General features: G+C 62.9%; 2 protein-coding genes and 1 pseudogene across 3 annotated transcripts; all 3 read left to right on the top strand.

Moving 5' to 3' along the window:
- The first annotated feature begins 2 nt into the window (after positions 1 to 2).
- Positions 3 to 7,329, top strand: LBRM_22_1200 (annotated as a pseudogene). Its single transcript is given in 2 exon segments — positions 3 to 2,864; positions 2,866 to 7,329. Coding segments are annotated over 2 exon segments (7,326 nt in total).
- A 1,244-nt stretch (positions 7,330 to 8,573) lies between these two features.
- Positions 8,574 to 12,035, top strand: LBRM_22_1190 (conserved hypothetical protein; the record flags this gene model as incomplete). The annotated part of the gene is made up of 1 exon (XM_001564988.2): positions 8,574 to 12,035. The coding sequence occupies one exon, from the start codon at positions 8,574 to 8,576 to the stop codon at positions 12,033 to 12,035; it is 3,462 nt and encodes a 1,153-aa protein (XP_001565038.1).
- A 1,728-nt stretch (positions 12,036 to 13,763) lies between these two features.
- On the top strand, positions 13,764 to 14,363 carry ATG12 (putative ATG12/APG12; the record flags this gene model as incomplete). The annotated part of the gene is made up of 1 exon (XM_001564987.1): positions 13,764 to 14,363. The coding sequence occupies one exon, from the start codon at positions 13,764 to 13,766 to the stop codon at positions 14,361 to 14,363; it is 600 nt and encodes a 199-aa protein (XP_001565037.1).
- Between the last annotated feature and the right edge of the window lie 756 nt (positions 14,364 to 15,119).

Here is a 15,119-nt window from a genome sequence, read left to right as displayed (position 1 = left end):
TACGTGAGGCATTCATTGCGGATGTATGTGGCGCATGCAATGCGACTCTAACAGACGTGAAGCATGTCAGGTTTTCCATTGGCAGCCTCCTAGCCACGGTGCGGGTGCAGCACGACGCCAACGTAACCCGAAAAGAAATCGACCGACGCTTGCACGACTACGACTATCCATTAACAACAAAGTTGTACAGGTCGCGTCACCTACCCCAACACGGGGCTGATGCGGCGCTTGTGACACACACGATACAGAATAACGAGAATACTGCACTGCGTGAGCAGCTGCGGGAGGCGGAGGCGCAGCAGGCCGACATGGCCGCCGAGATTGAGCATCTAAGGGAGGAACTGCGAGGTGCTGTAACAGAAGGTGCTACGAATAGCGATCGGTGCGTAGCGCTGGAGAAGGAAGCAGAGCGGAGCTCAAAGTGCATCGAGGAGCTGAGACAGCAGTTGGCAGCTGCACAGCTTGGCCGGGAGGCAGTGGACGCCGAGGTTGCTGAGCTTGAGGAGCAGCTTCGCGATATGGAGCGCACTCACGCAAGAAATGCTGCCGAGCAGGAGTCGGCACTGGGCGACCTTGCTATTAGCCAAGCTGCGAATGATGCCACAATAGATGACCTGCGTGGGCAGCTGCGGGAGGCGGAGGCGCAGCAGGCCGACATGGCCGCCGAGGTGACGGACCTGCGTGGGCAGCTGCGAGACTCGGAGGCACAGCAGGCCGACATGGCCGCCGAGGTGACGGACCTGCGTGGGCAGCTGCGGCAGGCGGAGGCGCAGCAGGCCGACATGGCCGCCGAGGTGACGGACCTGCGTGGGCAGCTGCGAGACTCGGAGGCACAGCAGGCCGACATGGCCGCCGAGGTGACGGACCTGCGTGGGCAGCTGCGGGAGGCGGAGGCGCAGCAGGCCGACATGGCCGCCGAGGTGACGGACCTGCGTGAGCAGCTGCGGGACTCGGAGGCACAGCAGGCCGACATGGCCGCCGAGGTGACGGACCTGCGTGGGCAGCTGCGGGAGGCGGAGGCGCAGCAGGCCGACATGGCCGCCGAGGTGACGGACCTGCGTGGGCAGCTGCGGGAGGCGGAGGCACAGCAGGCCGACATGGCCGTCGACATTGAGCATCTAAGGGAGGAACTGCGAGGTGCTGTAACAGAAGGTGCTACGAATAGAGATCGGTGCGTAGCGCTGGAGAAGGAAGCAGAGCGGAGCTCAAAGTGCATCGAGGAGCTGAGGCAGCAGTTGGCAGCTGCACAGCTTGGCCGGGAGGCAGTGGACGCCGAGGTTGCCGAGCTTGAGGAGCAGCTTCGCGATATGGAGCGCAATCACGCAAGAAATGCTGCCGAGCAGGAGTCGCCACTGGGCGACCTTGCTATTCACCAAGCTGACATGGATGCCACGATGGATGACCTGCGTGAGCAGCTGCGGCAGGCGGAGGCGCAGCAGGCCGATATGGCCGCCGAGGTGACGGACCTGCGTGGGCAGCTGCGGGAGGCGGAAGAGCGCGCTAAGGAGTCGGAGGCGCAGCAGGCCGATATGGCCGCCGAGGTGACGGACCTGCGTGAGCAGCTGCGGGAGGCGGAAGAGCGCGCTAAGGAGTCGGAGGCGCAGCAGGCCGATATGGCCGCCGAGGTGACGGACCTGCGTGGGCAGCTGCGGGAGGCGGAAGAGCGCGCTAAGGAGTCGGAGGCGCAGCAGGCCGATATGGCCGCCGAGGTGACGGACCTGCGTGAGCAGCTGCGGGAGGCGGAAGAGCGCGCTAAGGAGTCGGAGGCGCAGCAGGCCGATATGGCCGCCGAGGTGACGGACCTGCGTGGGCAGCTGCGGGAGGCGGAAGAGCGCGCTAAGGAGTCGGAGGCGCAGCAGGCCGATATGGCCGCCGAGGTGACGGACCTGCGTGAGCAGCTGCGGGAGTCGGAGGCGCAGCCAGCCGACATGGCCGCCGAGGTGACGGACCTGCGTGAGCAGCTGCGGGAGGCGGAGGCGCAGCAGGCCGACATGGCCGCCGAGGTGACGGACCTGCGTGAGCAGCTGCGGGAGGCGGAAGAGCACGCGAAGGAGTCGGAGGCACAGCAGGCCGATATGGCCGCCGAGGTGACGGACCTGCGTGGGCAGCTGCGGGAGGCGGAGGCGCAGCAGGCCGACATGGCCGCCGAGGTGACGGACCTGCGTGAGCAGCTGCGGCACTCGGAGGCACAGCAGGCCGACATGGCCGCCGAGGTGACGGACCTGCGTGGGCAGCTGCGGGAGGCGGAGGCACAGCAGGCCGACATGGCCGTCGACATTGAGCATCTAAGGGAGGAACTGCGAGGTGCTGTAACAGAAGGTGCTACGAATAGAGATCGGTGCGTAGCGTTGGAGAAGGAAGCAGAGCGGAGCTCAAAGTGCATCGAGGAGCTGAGGCAGCAGTTGGCAGCTGCACAGCTTGGCCGGGAGGCAGTGGACGCCGAGGTTGCCGAGCTTGAGGAGCAGCTTCGCGATATGGAGCGCACTCACGCAAGAAATGCTGCCGAGCAGGAGTCGGCACTGGGCGACCTTGCTATTAGCCAAGCTGCGAATGATGCCACAATAGATGACCTGCGTGAGCAGCTGCGGCAGGCGGAGGCGCAGCAGGCCGACATGGCCGCCGAGGTGACGGACCTGCGTGGGCAGCTGCGGGAGGCGGAGGCGCAGCGGGCCGACATGGCCGCCGAGGTGACGGACCTGCGTGAGCAGCTGCGGGAGTCGGAGGCACAGCAGGCCGACATGGCCGCCGAGGTGACGGACCTGCGTGAGCAGCTGCGGGAGGCGGAGGCGCAGCAGGCCGACATGGCCGCCGAGGTGACGGACCTGCGTGAGCAGCTGCGGGAGGCGGAAGGCGCAGCAGGCCGACATGGCCGCCGAGGTGACGGACCTGCGTGAGCAGCTGCGGGAGGCGGAAGAGCACGCGAAGGAGTCGGAGGCACAGCAGGCCGATATGGCCGCCGAGGTGACGGACCTGCGTGGGCAGCTGCGGGAGGCGGAGGCGCAGCAGGCCGACATGGCCGCCGAGGTGACGGACCTGCGTGAGCAGCTGCGGGAGTCGGAGGCACAGCAGGCCGACATGGCCGCCGAGGTGACGGACCTGCGTGGGCAGCTGCGGGAGGCGGAGGCACAGCAGGCCGACATGGCCGCCGAGGTGACGGACCTGCGTGGGCAGCTGCGGGAGTCGGAGGCGCAGCAGGCCGACATGGCCGCCGAGGTGACGGACCTGCGTGAGCAGCTGCGGGAGGCGGAAGAGCACGCGAAGGAGTCGGAGGCACAGCAGGCCGATATGGCCGCCGAGGTGACGGACCTGCGTGGGCAGCTGCGGGAGGCGGAAGAGCGCGCTAAGGAGTCGGAGGCGCAGCAGGCCGATATGGCCGCCGAGGTGACGGACCTGCGTGAGCAGCTGCGGGAGGCGGAAGAGCACGCGAAGGAGTCGGAGGCACAGCAGGCCGATATGGCCGCCGAGGTGACGGACCTGCGTGAGCAGCTGCGGGAGGCGGAAGAGCGCGCTAAGGAGTCGGAGGCGCAGCAGGCCGATATGGCCGCCGAGGTGACGGACCTGCGTGAGCAGCTGCGGGAGGCGGAAGAGCGCGCTAAGGAGTCGGAGGCGCAGCAGGCCGATATGGCCGCCGAGGTGACGGACCTGCGTGAGCAGCTGCGGGAGGCGGAGGCGCAGCAGGCCGACATGGCCGCCGAGGTGACGGACCTGCGTGAGCAGCTGCGGCACTCGGAGGCACAGCAGGCCGACATGGCCGCCGAGGTGACGGACCTGCGTGGGCAGCTGCGGGAGGCGGAGGCACAGCAGGCCGACATGGCCGTCGACATTGAGCATCTAAGGGAGGAACTGCGAGGTGCTGTAACAGAAGGTGCTACGAATAGAGATCGGTGCGTAGCGTTGGAGAAGGAAGCAGAGCGGAGCTCAAAGTGCATCGAGGAGCTGAGGCAGCAGTTGGCAGCTGCACAGCTTGGCCGGGAGGCAGTGGACGCCGAGGTTGCCGAGCTTGAGGAGCAGCTTCGCGATATGGAGCGCACTCACGCAAGAAATGCTGCCGAGCAGGAGTCGGCACTGGGCGACCTTGCTATTAGCCAAGCTGCGAATGATGCCACAATAGATGACCTGCGTGAGCAGCTGCGGCAGGCGGAGGCGCAGCAGGCCGACATGGCCGCCGAGGTGACGGACCTGCGTGGGCAGCTGCGGGAGGCGGAGGCGCAGCGGGCCGACATGGCCGCCGAGGTGACGGACCTGCGTGAGCAGCTGCGGGAGTCGGAGGCACAGCAGGCCGACATGGCCGCCGAGGTGACGGACCTGCGTGAGCAGCTGCGGGAGGCGGAGGCGCAGCAGGCCGACATGGCCGCCGAGGTGACGGACCTGCGTGAGCAGCTGCGGGAGGCGGAGGCGCAGCAGGCCGACATGGCCGCCGAGGTGACGGACCTGCGTGAGCAGCTGCGGGAGGCGGAGGCGCAGCGGGCCGACATGGCCGCCGAGGTGACGGACCTGCGTGGGCAGCTGCGGGAGGCGGAAGAGCGCGCTAAGGAGTCGGAGGCGCAGCAGGCCGATATGGCCGCCGAGGTGACGGACCTGCGTGAGCAGCTGCGGGAGGCGGAGGCGCAGCAGGCCGACATGGCCGCCGAGGTGACGGACCTGCGTGAGCAGCTGCGGGAGGCGGAGGCGCAGCAGGCCGATATGGCCGCCGAGGTGACGGACCTGCGTGGGCAGCTGCGGGAGGCGGAAGAGCGCGCTAAGGAGTCGGAGGCGCAGCAGGCCGACATGGCCGCCGAGGTGACGGACCTGCGTGAGCAGCTGCGGGAGGCGGAAGAGCACGCGAAGGAGTCGGAGGCACAGCAGGCCGATATGGCCGCCGAGGTGACGGACCTGCGTGAGCAGCTGCGGGAGGCGGAGGCGCAGCAGGCCGACATGGCCGCCGAGGTGACGGACCTGCGTGAGCAGCTGCGGGAGGCGGAAGAGCGCGCTAAGGAGTCGGAGGCGCAGCAGGCCGATATGGCCGCCGAGGTGACGGACCTGCGTGAGCAGCTGCGGGAGGCGGAGGCGCAGCAGGCCGACATGGCCGCCGAGGTGACGGACCTGCGTGAGCAGCTGCGGGAGGCGGAAGAGCGCGCTAAGGAGTCGGAGGCACAGCAGGCCGACATGGCCGCCGAGGTGACGGACCTGCGTGAGCAGCTGCGGGAGTCGGAGGCGCAGCAGGCCGACATGGCCGCCGAGGTGACGGACCTGCGTGGGCAGCTGCGGGAGTCGGAGGCGCAGCAGGCCGACATGGCCGCCGAGGTGACGGACCTGCGTGAGCAGCTGCGGGAGGCGGAAGAGCACGCGAAGGAGTCGGAGGCACAGCAGGCCGACATGGCCGCCGAGGTGACGGACCTGCGTGGGCAGCTGCGGGAGGCGGAAGAGCGCGCTAAGGAGTCGGAGGCGCAGCAGGCCGATATGGCCGCCGAGGTGACGGACCTGCGTGGGCAGCTGCGGGAGGCGGAAGAGCGCGCTAAGGAGTCGGAGGCGCAGCAGGCCGACATGGCCGCCGAGGTGACGGACCTGCGTGAGCAGCTGCGGGAGGCGGAAGAGCACGCGAAGGAGTCGGAGGCACAGCAGGCCGATATGGCCGCCGAGGTGACGGACCTGCGTGGGCAGCTGCGGGAGGCGGAGGCGCAGCAGGCCGACATGGCCGCCGAGATTGAGCATCTAAGGGAGGAACTGCGAGGTGCTGTAACAGAAGGTTCTACGAATAGCGATCGGTGCGTAGCGCTGGAGAAGGAAGCAGAGCAGAGCTCAAAGTGCATCGAGGAGCTGAGGCAGCAGTTGGCAGCTGCACAGCTTGGCCGGGAGGCAGTGGACGCCGAGGTTGCTGAGCTTGAGGAGCAGCTTCGCGATATGGAGCGCACTCACGCAAGAAATGCTGCCGAGCAGGAGTCGGCACTGGGCGACCTTGCGATTAGCCAAGCTGCGAATGATGCCACAATAGATGACCTGCGTGGGCAGCTGCGGGAGGCGGAAGAGCGCGCTAAGGAGTCGGAGGCACAGCAGGCCGACATGGCCGCCGAGGTGACGGACCTGCGTGAGCAGCTGCGAGACTCGGAGGCACAGCAGGCCGACGTGGCCGCCGAGGTGACGGACCTGCGTGAGCAGCTGCGGGAGGCGGAAGAGCACGCGAAGGAGTCGGAGGCACAGCAGGCCGATATGGCCGCCGAGGTGACGGACCTGCGTGGGCAGCTGCGGGAGGCGGAGGCACAGCAGGCCGACATGGCCGCCGAGGTGACGGACCTGCGTGAGCAGCTGCGGGAGGCGGAAGAGCGCGCTAAGGAGTCGGAGGCACAGCAGGCCGACATGGCCGCCGAGGTGACGGACCTGCGTGAGCAGCTGCGGGAGTTGGAGGAGGAGGTATCGAAGGTGCGTGGTATGTCTGAAGGGGTGAGTGAAGAGAGTGTTGGCGTTGAGCCTTGTGTGTGTGAACGGAGGAGTATCGTTGTGGAAACGAGGTTGTCGGAGTTTGTTGAAGGTTTTGCGTTCGCTGATGAGGGTGCAGTTGCTGGTGCTGATGGTGCTGTTTTATTGAGTACTGTAGAGATGTTTAGAAGGGAGGAATTGTGGCGCCGGATGTGGGAGGAGGCGCTGGAGTTGGCGGAGGAATCGACAGAGCTATTAAGGATGTATTATGAGGACCGTTTGTGCTCTGTGGAACAGGAGCTGGAATGCACTTCCTTAGAGTGCACTGACACGCTCGAGAAACTAGAGGAGTTCGTGAATTTGCTGGATGGGGCGCGAGGGGCAGAGAGGGCTGCAGTGCACGCCCGAGACGAATGCGAGCGGGAGCTGCATGCCCTTCAAGAGCGATATGATCGTGAGGTTGCAGAGAACCAGCGCCTTTTGCTGAGAGAGGGAAGAGGAGCTGATGACGCCCCAGGTGGTCCAACGTGGACTGAGGGTGCTGTAGATTTCGGTGCCCAGCGTGATAGTGGTGGTGACGACAGCATCATAGAGCCTGGCCGCCGCGGTGATGGCGGGGGTCGTTCTGCGCCTGTGCTGAGAACTATCCAGGAAGCCGCCTCTGTAGGATTGGGGGAGCAACTGGAGCAACTCAAGCGTGAGAAGGAGGTGCTCATGGAGGAGCTGGAAGCGAAGGGTGTGAGTTATAACGATGCACTGGCGCTGCTGAATCAGCACATCAGTCAGCTCATGGAAGAGCTCAGTGTGCATCTGCGCGGTGGCGAGACATCGGCCAGCAATGCCCGCGCGCTGCTCCTTGAGATTGCGGAGCTGCGGGCGGCCCAGGAGCGGACCGGTGCGTTTTCCGAAGGCGGCGCCCCGGATAGCAGCAGCTGAGAGTCCTGCCTTGTAGGTGCCCAAGGGTCGACTTTAGAAGGCGGTGGCGGCAGCACAGTTGCCCCCCGCCCCACCCCCCTTCGCGAGGACTCAAACGCCATCGAAGTTTATTTTTATTTTTGCTTCCAGCGATGTAAGCGCACAGCCACGTGTGCCTACGCACTTGTGCCAATCAGCCATCTCTTTCTCTGCTTCGCTCGGTGGGAGGATTGTGTCACCGCGGCTCTTGCGGCTCTTCTGGTCTCCACGCGGAAGCGTGAGTGAGACACTTGCCAGTCCTACACTGCAAGCCGCTCAGGCATTCTCCCGTCTTCTGTCGTGCCTTTTTGCCTCTTGCATGTGTCCGTTACGCGGCTGCATTGGCGTCCTCTGATCACCTGCGCGCACCACACTGGCCTGAAGGGAAAGACGAACGCATCGAAGTAATACTTGGCGAGCTTGAATGCGTACGACGCTGAAAAGGGTGGCAGGTGGTGTAGGGAGCGGGGACGAGGGAGGAGCGGATGCGTGAGTTCTTTATATCCATTTCTCTTCTCGCTCTCTGTGGCTGTCCGCACATCTGCTGAAGGTGAGGCTCCTCCTGTTTGGCTGGGGGAGTAGAGTGAGGTGGGACCCTCTGCGCGCGGCGAGGCGCTGCCTTTCATTCCCTCCTCCGCCATCGCTCCCCCTCTCACACCCAGAGCGTGTCATCTCAGTATCTGACTTCTCATGCCATGCAAGCCCGTGACAGCAGTGCGCTTCTTCATGAATGCCACTGTTGCGCCTGTGCGTGTGCGTGCTGGTGTGCACCTCTTTTCGTCCTTCTCTACTCACACTTCTTCTTCTCCACCTTCACTAAACACTCTACGCACAAAGCGCACCCGGCCACATTACGCCAGTTACTCGCGCTGAATCTGCCTCAGCTTCGATGTGTGGCGGGAGGGTTGGACGGCCCGATCGAGGAAAACAAACACCAAAACAGAACAGGAAGGAGCGGCGGAAGCGACAAACAATACTGGAGAAAGTACCAGCAGGAGAGGGAGCGACGGCAGCTGCGGCGCTCCTCTTTCACATCTCCAACTCCCTCCTCACCCACCAAAAACGAGACGCACAGCACCAAAACGTTACCTCCACACGTAGTCAGCATTCATTTTCAAGTCTGGCGAGCGCTCGCGCACTGAAACGGCAGCCCCGCCTCTCTGACAGCAGGAGATCGTCATTGCGAGAGATCAGCCGGCGTGGTTGGAGCCACAAGTGCCAACAGCATGAGCCATGAGAGTTGTGGCCATGCGCGTAGCGTGGAGACAGATCGCATGCACGAGTTGAAGGCATGTGACCGTACGCGCCGCGCCTGTCCAAGCGCTCCGCCGCTGCGTCTCTGGGGGAAAGTTCCGGCTAGCGTAGGCACGTCAATTGAAAATTACTGCACTTCGCTTCCTTTATCGGTCTCTGATGCATCTGCGCGCCGTCCCTCCTCTCCCACCACCACCTCCGTGCCTCCATTCGTCTGCGGCGATGCCATGCTCCACCCTAGGGCTGACGCCGTGCGTGCACCAGCGTCAGAGGGGCAACTCGAAGGACGCGGTATCACTGATTCCTTTACATTTCAGCCAGAGTCGTTTGAGTCCGCTTCTCCGGTTGGCGAGGACGACGTACATGCGGTGACCGACAAGGGCACGAGCACGGAGGAGTTGTCGTGGAACGCGGTGGCCCATCGACGGTACTCGACATCCGCATCTTTTGCTGTGCAGACACCGACAGCGGCGCCGCTTTGCACCGCCACAGTTGCAGTCCCAGCAGGCGTGAGGACACACCACGCGAGTGCGGTAGAGGAAGCGAGGCGTGGTGATAGCGAGCCAACTCGCACGCATCTGCATGGGCCTTGGATGACTCCGTCCACTTTCCCATCTCCAGCAGTAGCGGAGCCGCTGCAGCTGGTCGTTCCGCCCCCGCCAACTCCCCTATCCGCCGCTTTTCACTCTACCGTTCCATCGTCTTTAGCACTCGCGATCCCACCGCAGCATACGCGTGAAGAGGGCGACGCTCATCTCCGAGGGGAGCCGTTGCCATCATCCTCATCGTCGTCGCCATCACCGTCACACCCACGGCAAGTGTATCAGGCTACGCCAGTTCGAGGTCACAGTGAAACTCAGCGAGTTGAAGACGTCCAAGGCACCAACGCTTCTTCGCCGATTGCGGTATGTGTATCTGGCACCCCACCAGTGCCTCTCACATCAGCGTTTGCTATCGCCGCGGAACAGAATGCCCGACGAACATGTGAGGATGAGGCACGCGAGGTGACATCTACATCCGGCGAAGTTGTGGGAGAAAGGGGCGATTGCTGCCCTGCTGATAAATTCCACACTCCGCTGCCCGCTCGAGTATTGCAGGACGGCGCCAACAACGGTCACCTCGTCACCTCCGCAGTAGCTGATGTGAGCGCTGAATCGTCCACCACACCTGACGGGCGACGTGGACGGCTCGCGGATACACTGCAGCCGGAGGCCTCAGCGTACTCTTTCTCTCCACCTCCGTCGTCCATCGTGAGCAGCTCTTGCGGTATCGTGCGTATTCTGCAGCTGCAGGACCAGGAAGGCTGGCAGGACAGGTTGCGTGTTGCCCTTCAGCAAGACGCAGAGGTATGGGTGCGGCAAGTGTGCGAGGAGCAGCGACTCCTGCAAGCGCAGCTGAGCGTCGCGCAGGCCAGAGCAGCGGCGCTGGCGAAATCCTTGCAGGTACTTTATGACCGTGGATGGTCTTCAGCGCCTTCTCTTCGTCCTCCGTCACAGCCCATGGATAGTGCAGGCGTGCCGATCAGCGGAGCTTCGGAAAAGCTCTGCGAGGAGCGCGTCACTGCAGAGCGGCCTTGTATTGATGGGATAAATTGCAAGGCACGCGTTCCTCATCTCGCAGAATACAGCCTGAAAAAGTCTGCAGTGCGAGAGGACAGCAGCGAAGGTGTGTACACGAGCTCTGCTGCTGATGACGCCACTGCTGCTGCGTTTGGCACCGCCTACACGCATAAACTGGAGGCGTATATTCGTCTCCTCGAGCAGCACACGCACACGCTGCACTTGGACAAGCACCAGCTACAGCTGCGGCTTGATCGGCAAACCAGTCAGCTCGCAACGCTCCAGCAGTACTACCAGCAGCACTACGCCAGACTATTGCAGGAGCAGTCAGCTCTAGAGCGCGACTCTCGCAAAGCCACGGAGGATGTGGAAGAGTTAGTCGGGATGCTGGTTGTAACTCGCGCTGCCGAACGCGCCGCCATGCGGAGAGCAGAGGAGTTCGAGTTGGCACTGGAAGAGTCAGAGCTGCGCGCCGAGACGCTCGCAGCCGCTCTGCACCCGCAGGTGAAGGGAAGCCACATGTGTGACACCGAGGGGAGCATTGGCACCATCACTCCCATCTCCGAGACTATCGTAGTCGGGCCTCATAGGTGCGAGAGCCTGCATTGCACGTCTGGCTACGCGTCAGGCCCACTACCAAGCAGCGCCTTTGCGTCGTTTGTGGAGCATGACGATACAGAGAGGAGTATAATGGAAATGGATGCGCTCACTGCGGCCGAGGCGGCGTCTCGCACCGCTTCGGTGGAGCGTCGCCGTGTCCTTGCAGGGCGTTCCACGAGCGCGTCCTCCTCCATGTGTCCGCCTTTGCCACCAGGTGCGTCATCGCTAACTGTGGAGTCACCTGGGTGGACGCCTATGCAAGCTCTGACGACTTCGATTGGACCTGAGTGCAGTTGCGATGTCGAGCACACGTGGGGCCGCACTGCCTCTTCGCTCTCCGCCGTGCAACTCTCTGTGACTCCGTCTGCCATGCGCATAGCAGCAGAGGTTGAGAGCAACGACGCAGGGGACGTCTGCTCTCCGGAGGTGTGCGTTGCTGCAAAGTTGGTGTCACGCGATGAGGGCATAGTTTCTCAACCGCCATGTGCCCCCTGGCAAGCCGTGACTGCCCCTCCCACGCTCGCCCCATTGCCGAATGCAGATGCGATAGCGATCGTCAGCACGGCGGCCATGGCCTCGCACGGGTCGGCGTCTTCAAGGAAACTCAGCTGTGAGGTCAACAGTGACGGCGCTTTTGCCTCTACAGCACTCACAGCGGCGCCCGTGCCTGCGGAGCGCGAGGAGGCGCGAAACGCCTCTGTGAGCGTAACGATGAGTCTGACGAGCTCCAGCACTTCTGTTTTCACTCCGCCCACCCCTACGGCCACAACACTGCTGACACCGCGCAGCCTGGCACGCCGGCGCCGACACGTTCAGCACCAGATTAAGGCGCTCCGTGACGACACGGAGGAGGGAAACGCCAGCGACGCTGCCGATGAGTATCAGCTGCTGCGGCTCCGCTGCACGCTACTCGAGCTGGAGCTACAGGCAAAAGAGGCGGCACACAGAGCGGAAAAGGAGGCGTGGGAGACAGCGGTGCATCACGCGGAGGGCATCAGGGGCGCCATGGGGGAGGTGGAGGCCCGCGTAAGTCAGGCCGCCGCCGTCTCGGAGAGGGCCAAGGAACTCTTGCGTGAAATGAGTCGACTATGGAGCAACTCTCTTGCTCTAGACGAGGACGACATCATTGACGACGACAGTGAGGGAGCAGCTGGTGCAACGGGACTCCTGGTGATGGACAAGGGACAGGCCTTTTCCCCGCATCGTTCTCACAACTGGACACCGCTGCACTGGAGGGATCTGGAGGAACCAAGCCCATTCAGACTGGGCAAATGACGTGGTGATCATACAAGTCGCAGAGCAGCAGAATAAACTCAGTGAGAGAGGCGTGTGTGTGTGTGTGTGTGTGCGTGCCGGCGCATCTGCTACCTGAGGACAACGGGTGCAGGCATGGTGACTAAGCCCCTCGTGTATGCCTGCATAGTTGGAGTCCAGGTGGTGGGGCGACACACACACACACACACCCATACAGAACTACTCAGTGACACAGAGGCCCCAATGGGCACAAGATGAGCCTCTCTTTGTGCTTCCATTTCTTCTATCTTTGACCCCCGAAGTCCTGCCTTCCACCCAATGCGGATTACTTCCCCTGTCGATACCTTCCCCACCTCTCTCTCGCTTCCGCCGATCAGCAAGAGAGTTTGACGGAGACGAGCCCGGGCGTACGATCGCTCAACGCCTGCTGAATTTGTTCCCTTTGCTCTTGCGCGCGCGCTTCCTTCCTCAGTGTTTCTTTTCTCTCTCCCGCTTATATGCTGTGATGTGAACCATCCACAGCCAGCAGCAGCAGCGGCGGTGGGCGCCAAGCACTTGTCTCTCTCTCTCTTTGCCCGTTCTACATATACGAAAACACCATGCCTAGAGCACCTCTTCCCCTTGGGTACTCCATCCTCCTATGTGCGTAGATGGGCAGACACCAAAGTGTATTCGAAGTGGCAATGAGGCGAAGGAGAGGGAGAGGAAAGGGGGTTGCGTGTGTGTGGACATAGCTGCAGCCACGGCCCACTGTGTCTTTGCCCCCCACTCTCCCCCCGCTCTCCCCCACATCCTGGCCTCACTCTGTCTCTTTCTTCACTTCCTTACCACTCTTCTCTCACCTCCTCCCCCCTGCGATCACATTCCTTCGCGCGTACCTCCACTCGAAGCCGCCACTCGAGAGTCGTTTGTCTTTTCTATTTTATTTATTTTTGGTTCCCCATCGCTTCACCTCTTCTATCCTCGTCTTGCGCTTGTCCTTTCAGTCGCCGCTCTCCAAAGCCCCCCACTCCTCCCCCCTCCCTGGTGTGGACTGCTTCACTGCTTGCAAGGCCTTAGGGGCACACGCCCCGCTTAATTAGACATACGCAGGAAGACCGTTGGTTGCCCCCCTCTGCAAGCGAAGTCGACGCGTCCCACCTTTTCGCTGCTGAGAGGTGTTTTTCTCCGAGCTACCTCCGCCCCTGTGCCTGTTGAGCGTAGATGCCACGTAGAGGTGACAGGTGTGCCTCGTTGCGCGCCGCCGCACTACCACATTCGCCGCCGCCATCGTCCCCCTCGTCCTCGACCGCGCCGTATGTGACTCCGTGCGAATGCAGCGGCGACGGGGACGGGGACGGCCGCCACCAGAGCAGGAACAGGGCCGCCTCCCTCACCCTCGCTCAAACGAGTCCGCATCAAACGAAGGACGAGGCGACGCCCTCCACTGACAAGAGCCCCACGGCTCTCTCATCCATCTCTTCCTTCCCTTACAGCGCCACCACCAGCAGCACGCATCGATCCTCACTGCAGGGAGCGACGCAAGAGCAGACAGGAGCGAGACAGAGTAGCCAGTGCACTGTGTATGGTTCAGTGCCATCATGTGGCGCAGCCGCTTGCTTGCAAGGGGATTCGCATACGTCTGCCAGCGCCGAGGTGTCGGGCAGACGAGACCTTCATGCACTGCAAATCCCCTCGCCAACGTTGGCACCTACGTGCCTCGTGCCGTCTGCGTCACCGCCACTCACTACCTCGTCACAAATCACTGGGATGCCTGCGCCACCACCACCACCACTGCTGCCGCCGCCACCTCGCACCTACTACCAGTACATGCATTCCTTTGAATGCCGCTGCCTGCTGTCCAGCAAAATCCGCAGGTTATACGGCGCCGGCACGGTTCCCATCATTGTAGAGCCGACGGAGAGTTACCTGCGACTGTCGCCGCCGCCGGCCTCCCCGCACAGCAAGGCAAAGTCGTCCACTGGTTCAACAGGCGGTGCTGGTGGCTACGCACGGCACAGGCAGCTATTCACCAGTGACGGTGCCAACGCGAGTGTGACGGTATCCTCGACAGCATCTGCCTTCACTTCCCCATCAACGAAGAGTACGCTCAAGTGCGTCTTGCCGTGCTCTAAGTCCGTGGCGGAGGTTATTTTGGCTTTGCGAGGCCGCCTCGCCTTGGACAGTTGTCAGTCGCTATTTCTGTCTGTTGGGGAGAACAACGTACTCGTGCCTGGCAACTCCCTTCTCGGCGACCTCTACGAGCGCTACCGCAACCCAGACGGCTTTCTATACCTTGGCTACTTGTTAGAGAACACCTTCGGCGGGGATGTGCGCTCCACCGCGGAAGAAGCTGCCGTGATACTGTGAGGTGGTGAGGGGAGGTTCTATGTGTGCGATGCACACGAGGACTCTGTGTGGTGTTATGTGACGTGTCTGCGTGCAGCTCTATGTGGACGAGCGCGCACGTGGGTGTCTGTGTGGTGGCGCTGTTTTGCTTTCCGTCTCATCTCGACTCGCTTTTCCCCTTTCTTTTGTGCGCGTCTCTCCCGAGGCACCGCGAGAGGCGTTTCCGCCTCATTTCTTTGATGCCCTCGTGACGCGCGCACAAGGCATTCTCTGATGTGTGACTCACTTGCGTTCATCCTCTCTTCTCCCTTCACCACGCCCTCACGGCTGTCACGGCACACCTCCACCAACCCCCTTTCTCTTCTACCGTAGGGGAGACACACACGGGCGTGCGTCGTCTGGGTATTGTCGAGTGTACCACTCCCCCATCCCCCCCACCGCGCGTCATAGCGCCAGCGATAACAGGGGCAGTGTGCGCGCTCTTGGTGTGGGGTGGGGATAGCCGGGGTGGGCGAAGGCTAAGGGAAGAGGAAAGACCCACACGCAACCTGCGTGTTTGTTGTGCCTGTTTGCCTCTGCCCATTTCTTCATGCTTACTTACCTTCCGCTCCTCGTTTCATTTTTTTTTTTGCTAAATTTGCCCTGTCCTCGTCTTCTCAGCAGAGTCTTCATTCCTCCTTCAGCAGGTCATCGGGTCGGCGGCCGTCGGACTGTGGTGCCGCTTTGTCGACGCATTTGGCCAGCAGGCCAACAGGCAACTTCCCCCTCTCCCTCTTC

The sequence above is a fragment of the Leishmania braziliensis genome, chromosome 22, assembly GCF_000002845.2.
Source record: "Leishmania braziliensis MHOM/BR/75/M2904 complete genome, chromosome 22".
NCBI classification, from domain to species: domain Eukaryota; phylum Euglenozoa; class Kinetoplastea; order Trypanosomatida; family Trypanosomatidae; genus Leishmania; species Leishmania braziliensis.
Note: the sequence above shows the minus strand (reverse complement) of the source record. Positions and strands in the feature narration are given on the sequence as shown.